The sequence below is a fragment of the Drosophila subpulchrella genome, chromosome 3L (assembly GCF_014743375.2).
Source record: "Drosophila subpulchrella strain 33 F10 #4 breed RU33 chromosome 3L, RU_Dsub_v1.1 Primary Assembly, whole genome shotgun sequence".
NCBI lineage: Eukaryota > Metazoa > Arthropoda > Insecta > Diptera > Drosophilidae > Drosophila > Drosophila subpulchrella.
This window is the reverse complement of record NC_050612.1, coordinates 13,890,323-13,909,038: the sequence shown is the minus strand read 5'-3', so window position 1 is coordinate 13,909,038 and position 18,716 is coordinate 13,890,323. Positions and strand designations below refer to the sequence as shown.

The 18,716-nt window shown below is 40.4% G+C and overlaps 2 protein-coding genes across 4 annotated transcripts in view; both read left to right on the top strand.

Moving 5' to 3' along the window:
* LOC119552791 (putative dipeptidase NECHADRAFT_87110) overlaps window positions 1-18,716 on the top strand; it is a 100,911-nt gene that overhangs the window by 74,985 nt on the left and 7,210 nt on the right. The window contains exon 1 of one of the 3 annotated variants that reach the window (XM_037862621.1): window positions 9,289-10,443. The exons of the other annotated variants lie outside the window; for them this stretch is intronic. Within the exon in view, the coding sequence (XP_037718549.1) occupies window positions 9,556-10,443 (888 nt within the window). The 5' untranslated portion in view covers window positions 9,289-9,555. Of the gene's footprint in view, window positions 1-9,288; window positions 10,444-18,716 lie in introns of those variants that run through there. 3 annotated transcript variants of the gene reach the window in all.
* Window positions 2,157-3,020, top strand: LOC119552799 (mpv17-like protein 2). Its single transcript, XM_037862631.1, has one exon. The coding sequence runs from the start codon at window positions 2,324-2,326 to the stop codon at window positions 2,909-2,911; it is 588 nt and encodes a 195-aa protein (XP_037718559.1). The 5' UTR covers window positions 2,157-2,323; the 3' UTR covers window positions 2,912-3,020.

Genomic DNA, 18,716 nt, shown 5'->3' with positions numbered 1-18,716 from the left:
CGAAACCCCACAACTCGACAACCCTAAAACCCGAAAACCCGGCAACATTCCGTGCCAGGGAAAAAATTGAGAGCGGAACGAACAAGGCTGGTCTGGCTGGTTGGATGGCAGGAAAAACGAAAGGAAACGAAAATGTGAAAAATCAGCATAACAAAGTGGGAAAAACTATGAAAATGCATTCGCCCGGCATGGTCGCTTTTGCTTTCACTTTTCTTTTTGCTTTTCTTTTTTTGGGCAGTTTTTTGCCACGCTCTATGAACCTGGCGACCATCCAGCTAGACGTACTCATGTTTCCATGGACCTCGGGACAGGCGACACAATATAGCATCCCCATATCTCCTTTGGGTGTTCCCAAAGGGTTACGGTTGGAAGTGCCAGTATGTAAATAGCCGAGTGCTGTAAGCACATTTCATTTGCACAAAGAATTAGACCTAGGAGGCTTTTGTGACGCAGGTCCTGCGCCGGAACCCACCGAATCAGCATTTATTGTTGTCGACCCTTTTAAAGTAACAAATTTTGGGCCTTTTTCGAGAAATGAAATTGGGGACCATAAAAGTACAGTTTGTTGTTAAGAACATTCTATTGAAAAGGAAGGCGTAAAATTGAGTACAATTTGTAAAAAAAAGGAGTGATTTAACAACTAAGACTTATCTTAATCTACTTTAAACAAAATACTTGTAGTTTAATTTTTTTAATGCGAAAGAAAATTGTAGTTCTTAATATACTTTAAAAGACAAACACTATTATTTTGCATATATGTTTTGCTGTGGAAAAAAGATCAATTGCTTTTATAACAAAAGTTAAATGCTTTTCAAAAGAAAACATTTTTGTTCTACGCTTCCATGGTTTTGTATTTCGTTTCCAATTAATCTTTGCCAATTGTTTTGGCACAAATGTACACATACCGTTTTTATTGTGCCAGACATTTTCGTTTAGAATTTTCCATTTTAAATTCACGTTTATTATTTTCCATTCGCTGCCCTCTGACACTCTGTCATTTTCAAAAATTCGCATATTTAACGCCTGCAAATAATGCAGCGAATTGGGAGAACAGTAAATACATCTGTGTATCGCGGTGCTAATGAAACAAATGCCGACACCCCGACCTCCGATTCTGTCAGAATCAGTTGATAGGGTGGGATCCTAACGCACCCAACAAGCCCAGCAAACAAACTGCAAAGCTGAATTTACGGTTGCCGCTTTTTTGAATCGACAGCCGGAACTGGGTGGGGAACCCGGTTTTATGGCGGATTTCGACGGAATATAAAAATAAAATTGGATTTTAGCGTAGATTGTAGAAGGCCGTAAATATTTTTCAATTCACTGGCCCCGAAAGGGGGGCCCTAAAAAGGGGGGGGGCCATCACCCGCACATATGATTTCCCCAAGGGGTGCAAAGGGGTTCTGCGTTCGGGGGATCTGCGGTTGGGAATCGCGTGCAAATGATTTGGTAGTATTAACTCCCCAACACCCGGAGGCGTCAAGACCCCACCCCAAAAAACACATCCCCCGAAATATAGGGATGTTACACGAGCAACATGTGGGTAGGGGATTATCGAGCGGGGGGAAAGCCTCATTTGAATGCCGAGCGAAACAATTTTTTTTCGCCCCGTGCGTTTTGGTGGCCAACCCATTTTGATCCTTTCATCGGCGGAGGGAGTCCTTAGCCCTTAGGCGTTAGATATAAGTAGAAGCTTAGGCTACCTCAACAAATCCTGCGAAAACTCATTTCGTGTTGCTGGCGCCAAATTGATTTCATTGCCTGTTTGTTTGCCTTTGTTTTTCCATCTAAATGCCAAACTGCCTCCATCCTTTTTGAATCCTTTCGTTCAGATTTCTAGCTGCGGTCTGGCCTTTATCTTTAACATATTTATAGATAAGCATTCCTGCGGCATTTTGATTAAAATTTTGATGGGATTTTGTTGCCGGTTGGGAAAAGATTTCCTGGCGTCATAATCGCTTGAATACATTTCATAACAATCAGGTTATCATAAATTAAGTTGGTGTCAAAAACTAAAATATACGAACAGGAATACATTATGTTTACAATGCATTTTTGAGGCAGTTCATAAATATTATGGTTGATAATTATAATAATATTATTTTAGTGATACAAAGAGAGACTTGATTCGAAAAAATACAGTTCGATTTTATAAACTTTAAGAGTTACATAAAATCTTGAAAAGGCCGCTATGCCGTATGTGTCGTTAGAAATTCGAAAATATCTTTTTAAGGCGAATCCAAAATTTGAGGTTACCATAATGTGTTGCTAGGATAAATTGGCATGGCAACGCCCATCCAAAGAGGCATCATTGGTATTCCAGATGGCCCGAAGATTACAATGGAAGCGGTTGGCTCAGACTCTGGACCGGTTTCACCAGGCTGCCTTTAGTCCAAAGTATCTCCTTTATACCAACATCGGGATCTCCGTGGGCTTGAGCATGGTGGGCGATACTATGGAGCAGTCATACGAACGCTTTATAGGGGAACTGCCCGGATGGAACCGGATACGAACTGTGCGGATGGGTATTTCTGGGTTTACGGTAGGATTGGTATGCCACTATTGGTACCAATATCTGGACTACCTGTACCCCCACCGCACCTTTAAGGTGGTCATAATCAAGATCCTTTTGGACCAGTTCATCTGCTCGCCCTTCTACATCGCCGTGTTTTTCCTCACCATGGCCATTCTGGAGGATAATACGTGGGAGGAGCTGAAGCAGGAGATCAAGGACAAGGCCCTTATCCTATACGCTGCCGAATGGACAGTGTGGCCATTGGCGCAGTTCATAAACTTCCTGCTGATTAGACCGCAGTACAGGGTATTCTACGATAACACCATAAGTCTGGGATACGACATCTATACGTCCCAGGTAAAATATCGCAAGAAGCCGGAGCCCAAAACCGAGTAATATTTTAAGGAATATATTTTGTATCTTATTTTATAGCTAGGCGCCAAATTCCAAAATAATAATATAAGTTTTGTCTGCTGTTTCTTATTAAGTCAACGAAAATATAAGTACTCTCATACAAATAACACCTTTGTGGCTCTACTATTTTCTCTATATACTTAACATCCATTTATCTAGAATTTGAATTAGAACTTGAGTGTAAAACCCAGTTTTATTGGGTTCCAATGCTGACACAACCTGACGCCTTGTCCCCGGGTGGCAAACTGGAACCTCCCGGTTATCCCCACGATAGACGTTGATGGAAGGTGACCTCCGCCCGAATCGTGGGAGGCTGGTTAGTTGTCAAATGCAGAACCTGGGCGGAACCCCCCGTTGGGGACTGCGAATGAGCAGATACTGGGCGAGTGAATGGCATCGAGGACCGGAGAGACACTCGAGCCGTAAGCCCTCGACGAGGAATTGTGTCAAGCATACAAAATAAATAAAAGCACAGGGGCCCGTCATGGGAAAAATGCAAAAAAAGCAGAAAAAAAGAAAGGGAAATCAAGTGACGAAATTGATGTCAAGATGAGCGAGTGGCGGCCGTGCCAGGATATCCACAGCCAGGGGCAAAAACCGGGCTTCACGGCCACCGCCAGTTGACGCCGCCAAGGATAGACACCCACTCACACACATGTCAACTAATCCAATTTAAATCTCTTAACATGATTTGCCGCTTTCTTTTCATTTTGCTGGATCTCATGCCATTATCCCTTTCGGTCTCCGTGTGTCCTTTTGGCAACCGAACCGCCGGGCACATCGAGAAGTCATCTACTTCGCTTTCTACCGTATTACAGTGGAAAAAAAGGGTTTTATGGCACTTTTATGAAAATACATAAGTATACAGAATATAAATACTATTTTAACACCCTATATAATAATTGAAATTGTTTTTAATTTACTAAATACTTTATGCTAAACTCCGTACCTTTAAATTAAATGCTCTTAACTCCGAATCCTATATAGAAGGTAATATTAAAGACTTGCAAAATTCAAAATAAATATAAAGAAACACGGTTTCATGGTTTTTTTTATAAATAATCCCTATTTATTCGCTACTGAAACTACCATTTGGGCCACTGTACATCCCTTTCCTTTGAACCACTGGCAAGTTGACTTCCTGTCCTCACTGTTATCTCTCCCAAGGAGGATGCGCCTTCAAGGAGCAAGGACACCAAGGACTGCGGCCAAAGGGTTTATTTATTTGGCTTAGCGGCAGCCTCGGTTGCCTTAGTCGCTCTATCCTCATTTTGTGATTTAATTTAAAAGCTCTCTTCCAGTCCCACCCGGAGGAATCCTTTTCTGGAGGAGTGGGCGGATCTGGGGGCTTTTCGGCACGTGGCCAGCCAACTCTGCTGGGGTTTTTGATGAGTTGTGTGTGTGGTTAAAGTATCCCAAATGAGACTACGTGTTGATGACCAAGTTTACCAAGTCACCGCCGACGGCTAACCAAAGAAAACCAGGAAAAACAGGACTGCAAAATAAAATTGTTTGCTGATTTCTATGTTTATCAGATTATAACCAATTTAGTTGGTCACCATTAATTAGAAATTAAATTAAGATTAATTTTCAGGGGAATATTCATATCTTAAACACCATTATGTTCAAGTTGCCTTAATGACATGATGAAAATGTTCACACTTTCAGTTAGAAATGACATTAGCACCACACAATGGGAGTATATATTCCGGCTCAGATCGATATCTACTATATATGTGCAGATTCCTGTACAATCAGGGGTCAAGTACTCTCATCCATTCACCCATCCGTCCGGCGGCTCAGGTGGGCCAGCCACGTTCACTTAATTGGCACTCAGAGCCTTCAAACAGAAATGCCAATGATGTTTGTCTACGAAATTACCCCGGCAAAAGGGACGGGATGTACGGCTATGTTGCACAGAACCCACAAGTTCTGTATGTTGCGGAGGCTCCTAAACAATCTTCTCGCACCCCGGAGTCTGTCTGCGGGGCTCCGACTGACCCATCCGACCATAACCTATGCCCTAGTAATGGCATTGTGTGTAAATACAGAGAGAAAAAATAATCTGAAAAGGAGAATAAGAGAGAAAGAAGGCCTTCCCACCGCTAACCAATTATTAAAAAAGTCAACTGGCTATACAAATATTTTAAAATTTCATTTTAATAACAAATAATTCATATGTTCTACAATATTTTCTAATTTAATATTAACTATTTCCAACAATAATTCGTATTTTTCTCAGTGTACCATTGCAAACGCAATGGGTACAAGGATGAAAATAAAAGTGGGTTGAGCTCTGTGTAGTCATATGCCCAGCAGTTATAATTCCATTTGCGATCATAAAAATGTATTACGATGGTAAGCTGCTCATAACAGGCTACTTAATTAAGGAGGTATTCACGAGTAGGTCGAGTGCTGGACGTGCTCTTTGGTTCGCTGAGTGTAATGGAATAATGGGTGCATACATAAATGTACCCTATATATGTATGTAAGCCCCGAACCGCTTTTCAAAACACAAATGACATAACTGCCTTGAAAGAACGTGGCATATGTTGCTGATGGCGGGGATTCCCCTCCATCTTCTTCTTCTTCTTGACACGCGTAAAAGTTGCGTCAACTTAATTAGCCATAAATTAGCCGGGATTCACGCGTTTTTAACGACTTGTTTGTTTGCAGGGCCAGGATGGGGAATGATGGCTCTGTCCCATCATGATGGCACTAAGTCCATCTGTCAGCCAACTTGAACGAGTTAATTTATTTATCTTGCCGCAGCAGCATCGCCAGAACCCCGTCCTAATGCCACTTGATTTATCTAGCCGAGTTGCTCAAAACTTTCAGCGTGAGTTGGGGCGTTTCGTAGCTCTGTCGAAGTCTTATTGCGGACAGCATTGATAAATATGGGTGTAAACAAGCTGCTGCTGCGTTCAAGCAAAGATAAGCCAGGGATCACAGCATTAACTCGCTACAGTAAATGGATAATAAATGCACTCATTCCTCGGGGACTTTTAAGTCTTTATAGTGGTTTAATACGAAAGGAAAGGGGTATGAAGAATAATAAGCAGTATATTACTTTCATACTTTAATCTTTTTTACATTTATGTTATAAAACTATTCTTCTCCAAGCCCATTTTATTTATTAACATTATTATCCAAAAGAGCAGCCAACTAGCTAATCACATCAGATTTCCCATTCGAAAAATAACCACAAAGTATTATAGGGATCCAGCTTAAAATGTCACTCAATTAAAAATTTTATTGAGATTTCAACGATAATATTTTATATTTATAGACGGAATTAGAATAATTAGGACAAAATATCTATAATAATTTATTCACAAAGCAAAAATAATTTCCTTGCATATTTTGAGTTATTGCTCAAGAATGATTAGCAGTTTGGTTTCAACAAACTTTAATAAAATATAAAAAAAGGTCCAAAATTAACTTTTTTAAAACCGCCCCACCTATTTCCTCTTAAAACTTCATGCCCATTAAAACCCCAGTGTCTAAACTTCCAACAACTTTAAAGTGAGATATGCATGGGCATATGGACAAATCCTTTTGACCCGTTTCCGTTCCGTTTGGCATCGGTCAAGTGGCCGCCCAGAGAGCCATGATATTTCACAGCTGTTTGGGTAGTAAATCAACCGCATAATGGAGCCATACAAAGGCCATCCAACAAACCAGCTGGGGAACTTTTGGGCCTCCACCATTTTGCGGGCTAGTCGATGATTAAAAACTCTTAATTGTTGGGATCTGGAAAATTGAATGAACATTAAAGTGCCCATCCAGAAGGGGGATCATGAATCATGGTCGGGCAACTTCATGCGAGCTTTTCCAATCCGTTTCGGTTCGCATATTTAAGCGTAATACCTTCCAATCCCGGCTGAACTTTTATGCCTGCTGGGCCAACGGAATCGCACTAAAATCGGCAACAGCGGCGCAAACAACAATCCCAGAATCCAGACCCCAGAAGCGAACAACAACAGTTGAACAACCACAGCAACAATCGAAATGAGAGCAACAAATTTTAACGAGCACCACAAAACCCCAACGCTCTGCTTTTTTAAGCCGCTTTCATTTACCCGGCTAAATCCCCTACCCCCAAACCACCAACCACCCCCCCACTTTTTGTCTTTCTCCGCACCCAGAGTTGTGTAATTACAAAAAGCCGCGGGCTAAAGTTGGGAGCAGAACTTGACAAATGGCACGAGCTATATGACTATATAGCTCTGGAGTGCTGAGAACGGGCCGGTTAACCAGGATAATGGGATGAAACAAACGTAAATGAAGGGGGAGGCCAGTTGCACTGGTAAGTGTGTAAAAAAAAAAGATAATAATAAAAGAACACAATACAAATCGCAACACAGAAACGTTGACTCAAAAATCTGTTAAAGACATCTCCAACTGTGTTTTTTCCTTTGCCTCTGTGTCCCAAATGGAACATCACCCCAGGTGCCATGTCCTGAAAACAAGAAAACAAAAAAATAAAACAAGGAAACAGAAATCGCGACGCGTGTCTGCGGATTTATACGAGGTGGTTTTGGGAACCATACTAGCGAACATAGTGAAAAGTTGGTCGTGTCTAGATTTCCATGTGCGATACTGCAGACTATGACAAATATTTTAAGCTCTATCTTGATGCTGCCTGAATTCACTTATTTGTTGTGCAAATTTACAGGCCCCGGTCGTCCAAAGTGTCAAGATACAAATGTTTTTAGCACATATAAATTTTGCCATTTTGTTGGTTTTATATTCATTATCACTGATTTTTATGTTTTTACTATACATGCTGCCAGTACACAATCATATTTATTTATGTCATAAATTTAATAATTAAACATAGGAAGAAATAGAGTACAAGGCATAAAAAACCGTATTTATGATTAAAGACTTTTATGAACGTCGCATGTAAACCCACTCTTTTGGTATTGTGAATATTAAATGGGTTTATTTAAAATCTAAAAATATGTTAATCAAAAAAATGTCTGTTTACAACAAGGACATCATAAAAATATTCAGCTATCATAAGTCAACATATCCTTTGCGGGCCCACATTGCGGATGAGTGATTTTCCAGGAATGGGCTTCTGAAAAACTAGCATATATTACTCATCCGCACTGATGCCCACACAATAGCCCTTTAAAACCCGGTTGCAGATGAATGATTTTATAGTACTTTCAGCAACATGACGATTTCGCTCAGTGTGCGGCAGAATATAATATTCGTATTCCCCAATGAGTTTGAAAAAGCGGTGGGATTGTGTGAGCTCAGCGCAGTCAATATTCAGCTGGCCATATCAGAAAGTCATTTGCAGGCCACCTCCGTGCAATCAGCGGGCATTCAGCCAGGTCATTCCCTCGGAGTCGGGTGGCCAGGACCACTCGTCATCCGCATAAATAGTTGTAGGTGGTGGCCGGCTGGACTTCTAGCCCAACAGTTGGTTGCACATCTGCGCATTGCAGCAGGACCAAAAGGACCAAAAGGTTGGGTCTCACCGCAATGCCCACTCTCCGGGGACTCCAATGCCGCACTTCTCGACGAGCGGCAATTAAAATCCTGTATTCCAGTTGCGGTACCAGCTGGGAAGTGCTTTAATTTCCCACGACGTACGAAAATCAACATGGCTTCAAAACAGACGATGGGAGCAATCAACTCCGCCAACTCCAGCGCTAAGCCTGCACTGAGAGAAATGGCACTGCTGTTAACTTCATGTTGAATTTAATAAATTCGATTTATACAAAGTTTTTTTTAAACGATCCAGCTTTCTTTTGTATTTATAGATTTCTTTATAAGGGAAAACATTAAATTAATTTTGTTCTCAAAAGAAATGTTTTAATGCTAAATTTCAAAAATTTCTATGTATCTAAATAAATAATAAATTTCTATACTGTTCTAACATAAAGAGGAGTTGTTTCATTTGTGACATATAAAATGTAAATGAAATGAAATAAAAGTATTTTTAAATGTGGTAAATAAAAAAAAAAATTTTTCTTAATTTAAAAATAAAATTTCATATTATTTCTTGTTAAATCATTTACATTAAAATAAAAAAGATAGAAATATTTAATAAATTTTGATTTAATTTAGATTTTGCAGCAAAAAAATTGGAACCTATAAGTTATTCAATGAGAAATGCTGCAAGGGCCATGCTTTTTGGTATACATTTTTTCTCTCTGTACGAAACGGAATCAAAACAAAACGCGTCAAGTGGGGGTAAAAGGGGGAGTGTCTGCGGCGAAGAGCCGAGCCTGGCCAGCGGATTCCGGGCGGCGCATGCGCCCCGTCTGCACAGACTCCGGCGAATTGGCGGTGCGAAAATCTCCAGAGATTGGCAGACAAACTCAGTAGCTGCAGGACTGTCGCGGAATAAAGTTTGCCGAAAGGACGAAAGCGCACGGGTTTTTTGTAATCGGGCGCGATGTGAGCAAAACCTAGGGAACGCGCGCGAAAACTTCCCACCCACTCCAGACCACCCCCCAAAAAAAAAGCTATATATGTATTGGTACAGGGTGTACAGGTGGAAAACGAAGAAAAACCATAGTGCGATTTCGAAATTCTGTTATTGTTAACAAACAAAAGTGAGGGAATACTTGTGTAGTGACTTAACCACACCCTAAAAACCAGACATGGAACACTTGCGACCCCTGAGCTACGAGGAGATGTGCCAAATGGAGATGCTGCAGGCTGCTGGTGGAGCAACTGCCTCCTCCGTTCCGCCGCCGGCCATGATGCCCATCATGGTGATACCCACGGCTCTTCTTCAGCCGGCTCCCGTCGAGGGGGCGGTGGGCGGCGGTGCAGGAATGGCGGGTGGTGCCATGGTGGAGCACTATTATCAGCTGCAGCCCACGCACCACCTTCTGCCAGCCAGCAACCCAACAACAGCAACAACAACAGCCACAGCCACAACAGGGAACTCCGGCGAATTGGCGCTCCTGGCGGGCGAACAGATTCCACACACCATCCACCAGCATCCACAACCACAGCCACAGCAAATGAATATCCTGTGCACCGGAACGCTGGGACGCCAAAGGATGCCGGCTACGGCTGGCGGGCCTAATCCCAATCTTAATACCAATCCGAATCCCTCGATGGCGTCCACTCTGCCGCGCGGCTTCCAACCGGCCGCCTTTGTCACGGACGTCGAGTCGGATTTCGAGGGCAGTGAATGCGGAGCGGGCGGTATGACCACCACCTGCATGCCGCACTTCCGCTTCGGAGCCTGCGGCCTTCAGTCCCTGCAGCACCACCCACAGCAGCAGCAGCAGGATGCAGTGGTGGGCTGTGGGTCACTGGCCTACATGATGGGCACCGGAACCCTGGGGAGGGGGAGGCGACTGGCCGGGGGGCAGGGCAAGCCCAAGAGGGTGTCCTTCAAGGGCGACAACCTGCCACCGCCGTCGCCTCCGCCGCCACCCGCCGTCGAGCTGGACGAGAACGGCCTGCCCATTCCGTTGCCAGGCGATGCGGGCAGCTGCTCCTACATGCACTTCGACAACTACATGGACTACCAGGTGGGTGGGTTAAGTCAAGGGTAGAACATAGACTATATGTGGGGGAACATAGAGATAACTTCACAGACAGAAATGCTAACGTTCTCATCTGAGTTGAAAAAGTTCTTAAAAATAGAACGACATTTTTGAATTGAAAATGTTTTTATTTTGCTCGAATCAAGTTGAATTGGCGGTATTTGCCTAGTATATATCAAGAAATAAACTATTAGTCCAGTCAGTAGTGTATACTAATCAAAAAGTTGTTAAATAAACTCAATTTGAGAGTTCTTAAGAACGAATGTTCTCAATTCAAGAACAATGTTCTTGGATATTTCTCTCTGTGTTTGGATCTAAGAGCCCCTACAATAAGATATACGCTACTTACAAAACACTCACCTTAAATTACTGGCATGACTTTTAAAAGAACAATTACTTTGTTTACATTTTCGATTGTCAGACTTTTTGATGTAATATAATTTTAGGTTATTTTTGCTTTAAGAAACTACAAAAAAATCAAGGCACGCAGGTTCTTAATCAGCTAACAGATTTTTTGCTTGATTTTTTGTTTAAAAGAAGACAACAATGTTCACACTTAATGCCAATTTTGCCAAATGAAATGGACATATAAAGTTTTATTTTATAATGTAAAAAAAACCTTTTCAACCTAACTATTAGCAAAAACTAAGGTATAGAAATTCAGCAATTCAAAGGTGGGTGGTGCTCTGATAAGGATAAGACCGTTGCCGCCTCTGTAATTGGCATTCATGGCGTTTATCCCACAGAATTGGGATGAGGAGAGGGAAGCCTTTACGATTATTGCCGGCTCTTTGTGTTCGTGCCGCGATTTCACTGACGACACCGCCTGTCACAAAAGAAACACTGAACAAAATGCAATTTTAAAATTTACAATTTTAAAAGGTCTTTAAGAGACGTTAAATCGCATTAAAATTAAGAAGAAGATAAGACTAATTTAATAATAACGTTCATAAAACCTCAAAAAACATCGTTCGTTCAAGGACTGACTGCAAATTGATTTAAACTTAATTTAATTTAAAAGCTGCTATCATTTATTTTGGCCAGTGCAGCGCCTGCCGCAACCGAATCGAATGACCTGGCCTTGAGTGAAAGAAGATGTGCCGCTTTTATTTCAGCCAGATAGGATCCGTTATGCAGATTCCCCCATAAAGAAGCTCGTATACTTTTATGGAGCACATATCCGCCATATCCGTATCCGTTCATTAAACGATATTCCCCGCAGTTGATTTGATTTGGGCACGACTCGAGGGGCTAAGAAAGGTCAAACAATCGCTAAATCAGGGGAGATTATTAAATTTTAGAACGTCTGGCCCAAATAAAATTATTGGTCTCTTAATGGTATTTATGATTTTAGAAGGAATTACTTCAAATAGAGCATAAATTGAAATATATTGGAACTGAAAATAGTTCTCAATTAAATTAAAGAGAACTACTCTCCCATATTCAAGTACGGAAATTAAATAACTACCGAAATCTATGTAAATATATTCAACATTTATCATACATTGATAAGTGCACTTGCAGTGGTTTATTTAGATAGACGAGTGCCCCACATGCTGATATATGCAAATTGGCTCTGTCAGATGTTGCATTTGAATTTGAGGTGTGGAGCCAAAAAGTTGTGTAAACTGAAGTGAATATAACGCCCCGAATCAGATGAATGTTTAATTACTTGCGGTTATATTGATTTAGATAAAAAAAGAGCAATTATTCGTCTACCCAGGATATGTGGCAAAAAATGAACATATTCTGCGGCTAACCACTTTACAAAGCAGGTGTAAAATATTACAAGTTTAAAGCTGATTGGTAGTTAAAGTAGACTAGAAAAAGCAAACATTTCTTTGTTACTATGTTTGTACATGCTCAAGATAAAATATAAAAATGTAAAAGTCTCAATTTTCCCAACTTTACTTTCACAATAGTATCTTTCTGCTGTCGGAAATCGATAGATAAAGTAAACCAGACCATTCATGATAAATGCCATCGATTTTATTTACACTAGCGTGGGACACATATCCTGTGACCAAATCGGACAAACGATTATTTGCATGTAACTCAATTTGTTTGGTCTACGGACTAGGGCGAATCAAATCCAGGACATGATTCCCATCAGACTGCCAAAGCCACCAACAATAAACTCTGGCAAACTTAAGCTCAAGAACCCGAAAAAAAAGGGGGTGAATCGTAGGTTTTTTGGGGGTTTCGGCGGGCTTTTGGGGATCCAGGGGATAAAAGGTCTGGGACCGGGGCAATTGTCCTTCGAAACCATTACTCACTGGGTACGCTGTCATCTTTGGTAGCCGGCGCCATTTGTTCACATTTGAATAATAAATTAAATGTTGCAAATGTCGTTCTGTTGCAGTTGCAGATTCAGTTTTCAGTTTCAGTTGCCTTTCACCAGCCCGGGCATTTGTCCAGCTCGAGCTGCTGCTCCTCGGAGCTTGGGTTTTTTATGCGTTCCGCCAAAGCCATAAAAATCGCCATTATTTTCCAGCTCCCCCACAAGCCCCACACCTCCTGTCTTCAATTCGCGCTTTGTTGCCTTGTCCACTCTCAGGATTTCAGCAGATGCAGAGAAAAATACCAGGAGAAGTGCTTATTAATCACTTACCTTCTCTATGCTAGCAGATAATATCGGACAGATTTAATAAAATTCGATTATCTCCATTGCTTTTAAAGAATTTCAGTAAAATGTTTCAATAAAACATTATAGTCATAAATCATTTTAAGCAGACATATAGATCTCTATATGTCTAAAACTCGAAATACGGTTCTGGCTTTTAAGATCATAATTTTTATTTCAATAAAATTCCATATTTAAATATTTAAAAGCAAAAAACATGTTTTAAATTCAAACGAAAATATCTCTTAAAAACGGAATCGAAATTTAATAACTAACACTGTTCCGTTACCAACTGCCTGGTAATATTATAAATTGTATATCTGAATTAGCATTATAATAGAACAATCCAAGTGGTCTCATAACCTCCCATCATTTTTCTCTGTGGATCCTTTTGTGCCCTATCCTATCCGTGTCGGTAGCTTCGCTCCGATGCTCCCCATCATTGAGTTTGCCAATAGTTTGCCAAATTCCGAACCCACCGCCCCTTTTCCATTGACACCGCCCAAAAATGTCGAGTCCGCACTTTGGGTTCAAGTCAAACTTTCCGCTCCGCCCAGCGTTTCCTGTGTTTCGTGTGCAAATAGTTTTTGGCCAAGAGCTGCCATTCGATGGAGAACTTTTTTCAGACACTGTTCCACCGCAACTCCAAGTGAGTTTTGATTGATGGACGTGGTGGCTGCGTGTCAAGTTCGCCAAAACCAGACACTCCAAATCCATTGTCCTGGGCTCTGGCTCTCTGTTCGCGAGTGTTAAGGGCTGTCAGGCTCCAGAAATAAGAATTGGAATTGATGAAACACTCTGTTATGGACCTGCACGTGACTCCTGAAAATAATATTGCACAATCATCGAACTACTGGCGCAGTAAGATAAAGCCATTATCAACGAATTGATCTTAAAGTGGATAATTTTTAAACCCATTTTTGTTATATTTTTCAATAAAAAATTAAATATCCCAATTTTATATTGAACTTTACTAGGAATAATGTATATTCTTCAATTCATCTGCAGATAGCTTCTTAAACCAAGAAGTCCGCACATATTTTAGATTGCCTGTGGCATAGGCAATATTTCTCCACCGGAATTTGCTGATGATAAACACACATCAATCCGTATCGGATAAGACATTAATTCAGCCATTCAGCCACAAGACATTACAATTAGGAAAGTGCTCCGCCGCTTAACGCAATCAGCAGCCAAATTACATTTAAGGCCAAATCCATTGAGACATATGTACGTCACACACATTCCGGTGCCCGGCAGCCAGAGCCAATCAGCTTTAAATTGTTTAATGAACACTTAGAACGTTTCGATTCCGTTGGCACAAAACAAACAAGGGCTGAAAAATGGGGAGTTTGGGGAGGTTGGGCTTGGGGTGCGGACATTCGCCGGTCATCGCCCACATAAGTCGCAACGGGACGGCAGAATAAACAAACAAAATGCGAAGGTCTAACACAGCCATTGTGGCTAACGCCAATGGCCAACAGTCTGCTGTCCTTCGGACCAATCTCCTGGGCCTGCACTGAAAACAAATCACGGATATTGCTGAAAAATGTAATATTTTTTTTAATCAAATCATTTTAAAATTTTTACTTTATTTTTAGTTTCTATGTTTTTGAGTTACTAATATTTTAGCATTCAACCCAAAGTAAGAAATCTGTAATTGAATATGTTCTCCAGTTTTAAAGGTATTACTTTCGTAATTTTTTGATGTTTTCAATTAATACCAAAAATCAGTATTTCTATAAATACATTTTTTTTTTAACTATTAAAACCAATTTTTTGGAGTCGATAAATAATAATTTAAATAATATTTTTGTAATTTACCAATTCATTCGATCAGCTACAAATTTATTATTATTAATATATTACAAAAATTATTATTATTACTATTGGTTCTAAGTTAAAAAGAAGTTTTTTAACAACGGCGTTTTTAAACTATGCCAAAAAATAAATGTTTTTGAAGAACATTTTAAAAACCAATCCAGTCTTTAATAAAATATAAAATATAAATAAAATAATTAGACAAATTAACTAATCTATAACTGATAGAAGAATTATTACTATATGTTTTTATTACACTTTTTTTTCTTGTGTAATTTTGGACTGTGTTTGGGTTTGGTTTTGGTTGTGCCTTCCACGGATGCAACATTTGAATGTGGCTGTTGCCGGAGCAACCTCAGTACGGAAGGCAGAAATTACGTGGCAGCCACTGGGCAATTTGTGGGCCAGGGGAACATGGGTGCGGAGGGCAGAGACTGATGTCCATCAGCGTGAAATGGCCAAATGACATTTGAAAAACTAAAAACAGCAGCCGGAACAGCAGCTGGCAGGGACCGCAGTCGACAACTCCGGGCTGTCGACATGCCTGCTGCGCACTCTCCGGGGTCCTTTGGGTTTTGGGATGAGGATGGGTCTGAGGAATCCATCGCAGGACAGCTCCATCGCATCCAGAGCATCGCACAATGGGGGCGAATTGATAAAGTTGACCGCAAATTCTTTGTACATTACTTTCCCTTCATGGTCGAATCAATCATAATCAAGGCGAAGGGCCACTCGATAAATTGATATGGTGAAGTTTATTGCATTGTCTGGGAAAGTTATTACCCCTCACACAAGTTGTCTTATGCCAGATGCATGAAATCTCCAAAACATATTAACATGACAGAAACAAGAAAGTGAAATAACCATAAAGATGAATTAACTTTTTGTTGCTCCGTAAATTAAATAGCTCAGTTACACGGTTATTTAGGTTAATAAATAACGATATCGTTTCCAAAATATGAAATATAAATTATAAGTTATACCTAAACAAGATAATAAATATCCCTTCTTAAGTATTTTATTCTATATAACATTTAAGCAAATGATTACATCTTTAATTTATTTTGCAACGTTTAAGAAAATATCAGTAACATCATGTAAAGCCGATTATAATTCAAAGGACCTTTACAGTAGCAAACTAGTCGTAGGGAAGAGATTAAGTGATACTCCCAATTTACCTCGTGCTTTTTGGGTTCCAGGGAAATGTGAGAATATTTTGGCACTCGCACCTAGTACAAATCTACATCTCACTACCCCGAATTCCCCATGGAACCACTGGGGGATTATTTATGGAATGGATTTGCTTTGTTTCCCCCCGAGTGCCGCGTATAACATGATATATGCTCTGCACATGGCGGGGATGAGATATAGCATGACAAATACTTTTCAGCATACAGCAAAGAGCGTTTCCTGTCCACCGCCCATTGCAAAGCCCCTTTGGCTGTTGCACATGCGGCACAGATTTTAGTTGTTTTTAGTCTCGGACTAAATTCTCGTAGGGTGTTGCTACAAAAAAAAAAAGCAGAAGAAAAAAAAAAGGTATAGTATAGTAGAGGTTCTACTAAAAACTGCAGCTGCAAAAGGGAAAATAATGGCGGAAACTATAAAGCATTCCGTAACAGTTTTTTCTGCTCCCGTTTCTATTTTTTGCCGTTGCCGTTTTCATTGTTATTGTCCTTGTTGACGTTGGTCCTGTTGCCGCCTCCTTTCGCCTTTTGTGCGAGCTGAATGCCTCAGATGTTGCTGCCGTTGCTGCTGCTGATGTTGCTGCTGCTGCTGTTGCTGCTGCTGCTGCTGCAACTGACATGCTGCAGGTTGCTGGGTGGAAATGGAGTAGCAGCTGCCATTGTTGTTGCCGCATCGTCTGCTCATTTTTATTTAAAACTCAATTGGACGAATTTCTGCCCCGGGTCGGGGATCAGGCAACAGGCAACAACAATGGAGCCAATTTGTACAAAGTCCGCCAGACGCACAAAACACCATCATCATCCGTTCCTATCGCACTCACTTTAAGGGCGGAACCCATCCTAACGTGGGTGGAAATAAAGTGCTAAGTGAGCTTTATTAGATATCTTTAAAAATGGATGATAACTGGGTGTTGTGTGCCAAAAACATGCAAATTTTTTAATAATTTAGCTTAGAAGATAGGGAAGTTGTTTACTATTTATACACTGATATATAAATGAAAAGTAAATATAAATGTGTGTAAAAGAAATTCTAAATAAAATTCTGAAAACAACATTTGGAATTCTAGTTGAATAACTATTACTTACTTGTAATTACTATTATGTATTAATAAATAATATTTATGTATATTTTTTATTATTACCTAACAATTATTAAATATATGTTATTATTATTATTATTATTTAATAATTGTTATTTATTAACTTGAAGAAAGTAGTTCATATTAAAATTGAAGTTCCATATTTATAATGAATAAACACCGAAAATATTCCAATTCCATATGAAAGTATTGGATTTTGTAAGGAGCTTTTATAAGTATAGGATTCCTTATCCACAGACATTTTCCAGGCTGCTTCTTAAGAATTATATTTATTAATGTTAATGTTATGTTTATTTAAAGCTAAAGATTTCAAAACGCTTACATTACTGAATGCACTTTAACTCCTTAGATTTTCTTTGAGGGTTTGCAATTCATTGTTTACAGTCCATTGGAAAGCATTTAACATTTAACAACACATCGAAAAATCTGCACTTTTATTTTGCACAATCAAGTTTATTACCAAAAAAAAACATAAGAAGCCCCATAAAATATTGTGACAAGCAGTCACTTGGTTGCTTCACTTCACTTGACTTATTTCTCAGGAATTATGAAGCTCGTAAAATTTAAGCCAAAGTGTGGGGTGGCAATTAGTGGCCCCAACAAGCTCCCCCCATAAATGCAATTGTTTCTGCTCTCGGTGGCATGTCAATGCAGGGCATGACCCGGGCTAAACTAATTATAAACTTGGCGGAACTAAGGCAAACCTGTGGGACAGATCCTGTGGCTGCGGGCCCTCATGGTCATGCATTTTTCGGGCGGCCCTGGCGCCTGCCAAAATGCGAGCAAAGTCGCTGGGAAATGTGGCCAAATCTGGTGCCCGGATTACAGCTTTAGCTCCCGCAATGCCGCCAACGAGATGACGATGATGCGACCTCCGTTGGCAAACAAACTTTCCCGCGTCCCACCAAGCTGTCCCGGAAAACCCCCGCCCCTCGTCGCCCCTCGGAAAAGCGGAAAAGTGCACTGTACAATGAAGCGCCTTTTAAGCAGCCAACGGTGGCTACCAAAAAAGTTTTTGCCTGATTTTTTTTTAAACACAGAAAATCTAGGGGAAAAAATTATGCAACTATGTAGAGAATGCAAGTGAGAGGGTGCCAGTGCAATGGCGGAAGCACGTAAAATATTTGCATTTTTATTAAAAATTTAATAAATTGAGATGAATATTTCTTTCGCTGCCGAAAAAAAAAAGTTCTCCCCCTCCGCCATCTTGTTATCGTTTTATTACTTTCGCGGAGCCGCGCAAAAGTTTTGCTGCTTTTTATGAAAGTTAATTTCACTGTTGCCTGCTTTATGATGTTTGAAATTCATAATTAAAAAATAGTTGAAAATGTAGCAAGTGGTCAAAGCCAACATCGTCCCTTTGTGGCCGCGATTTATTTCATTTAATTTATTTTATTATTTTTCATGCATTAAAACCCGGCAAAAACAGAGCTCTGCTTTCCATCACGCTCGTTGCTCATACGCCGTGTGGTGCCGATTTTCCAGCTAATTTGCCGCAGTCCGGGTGAGTCAAAGCATTCGGAAAAA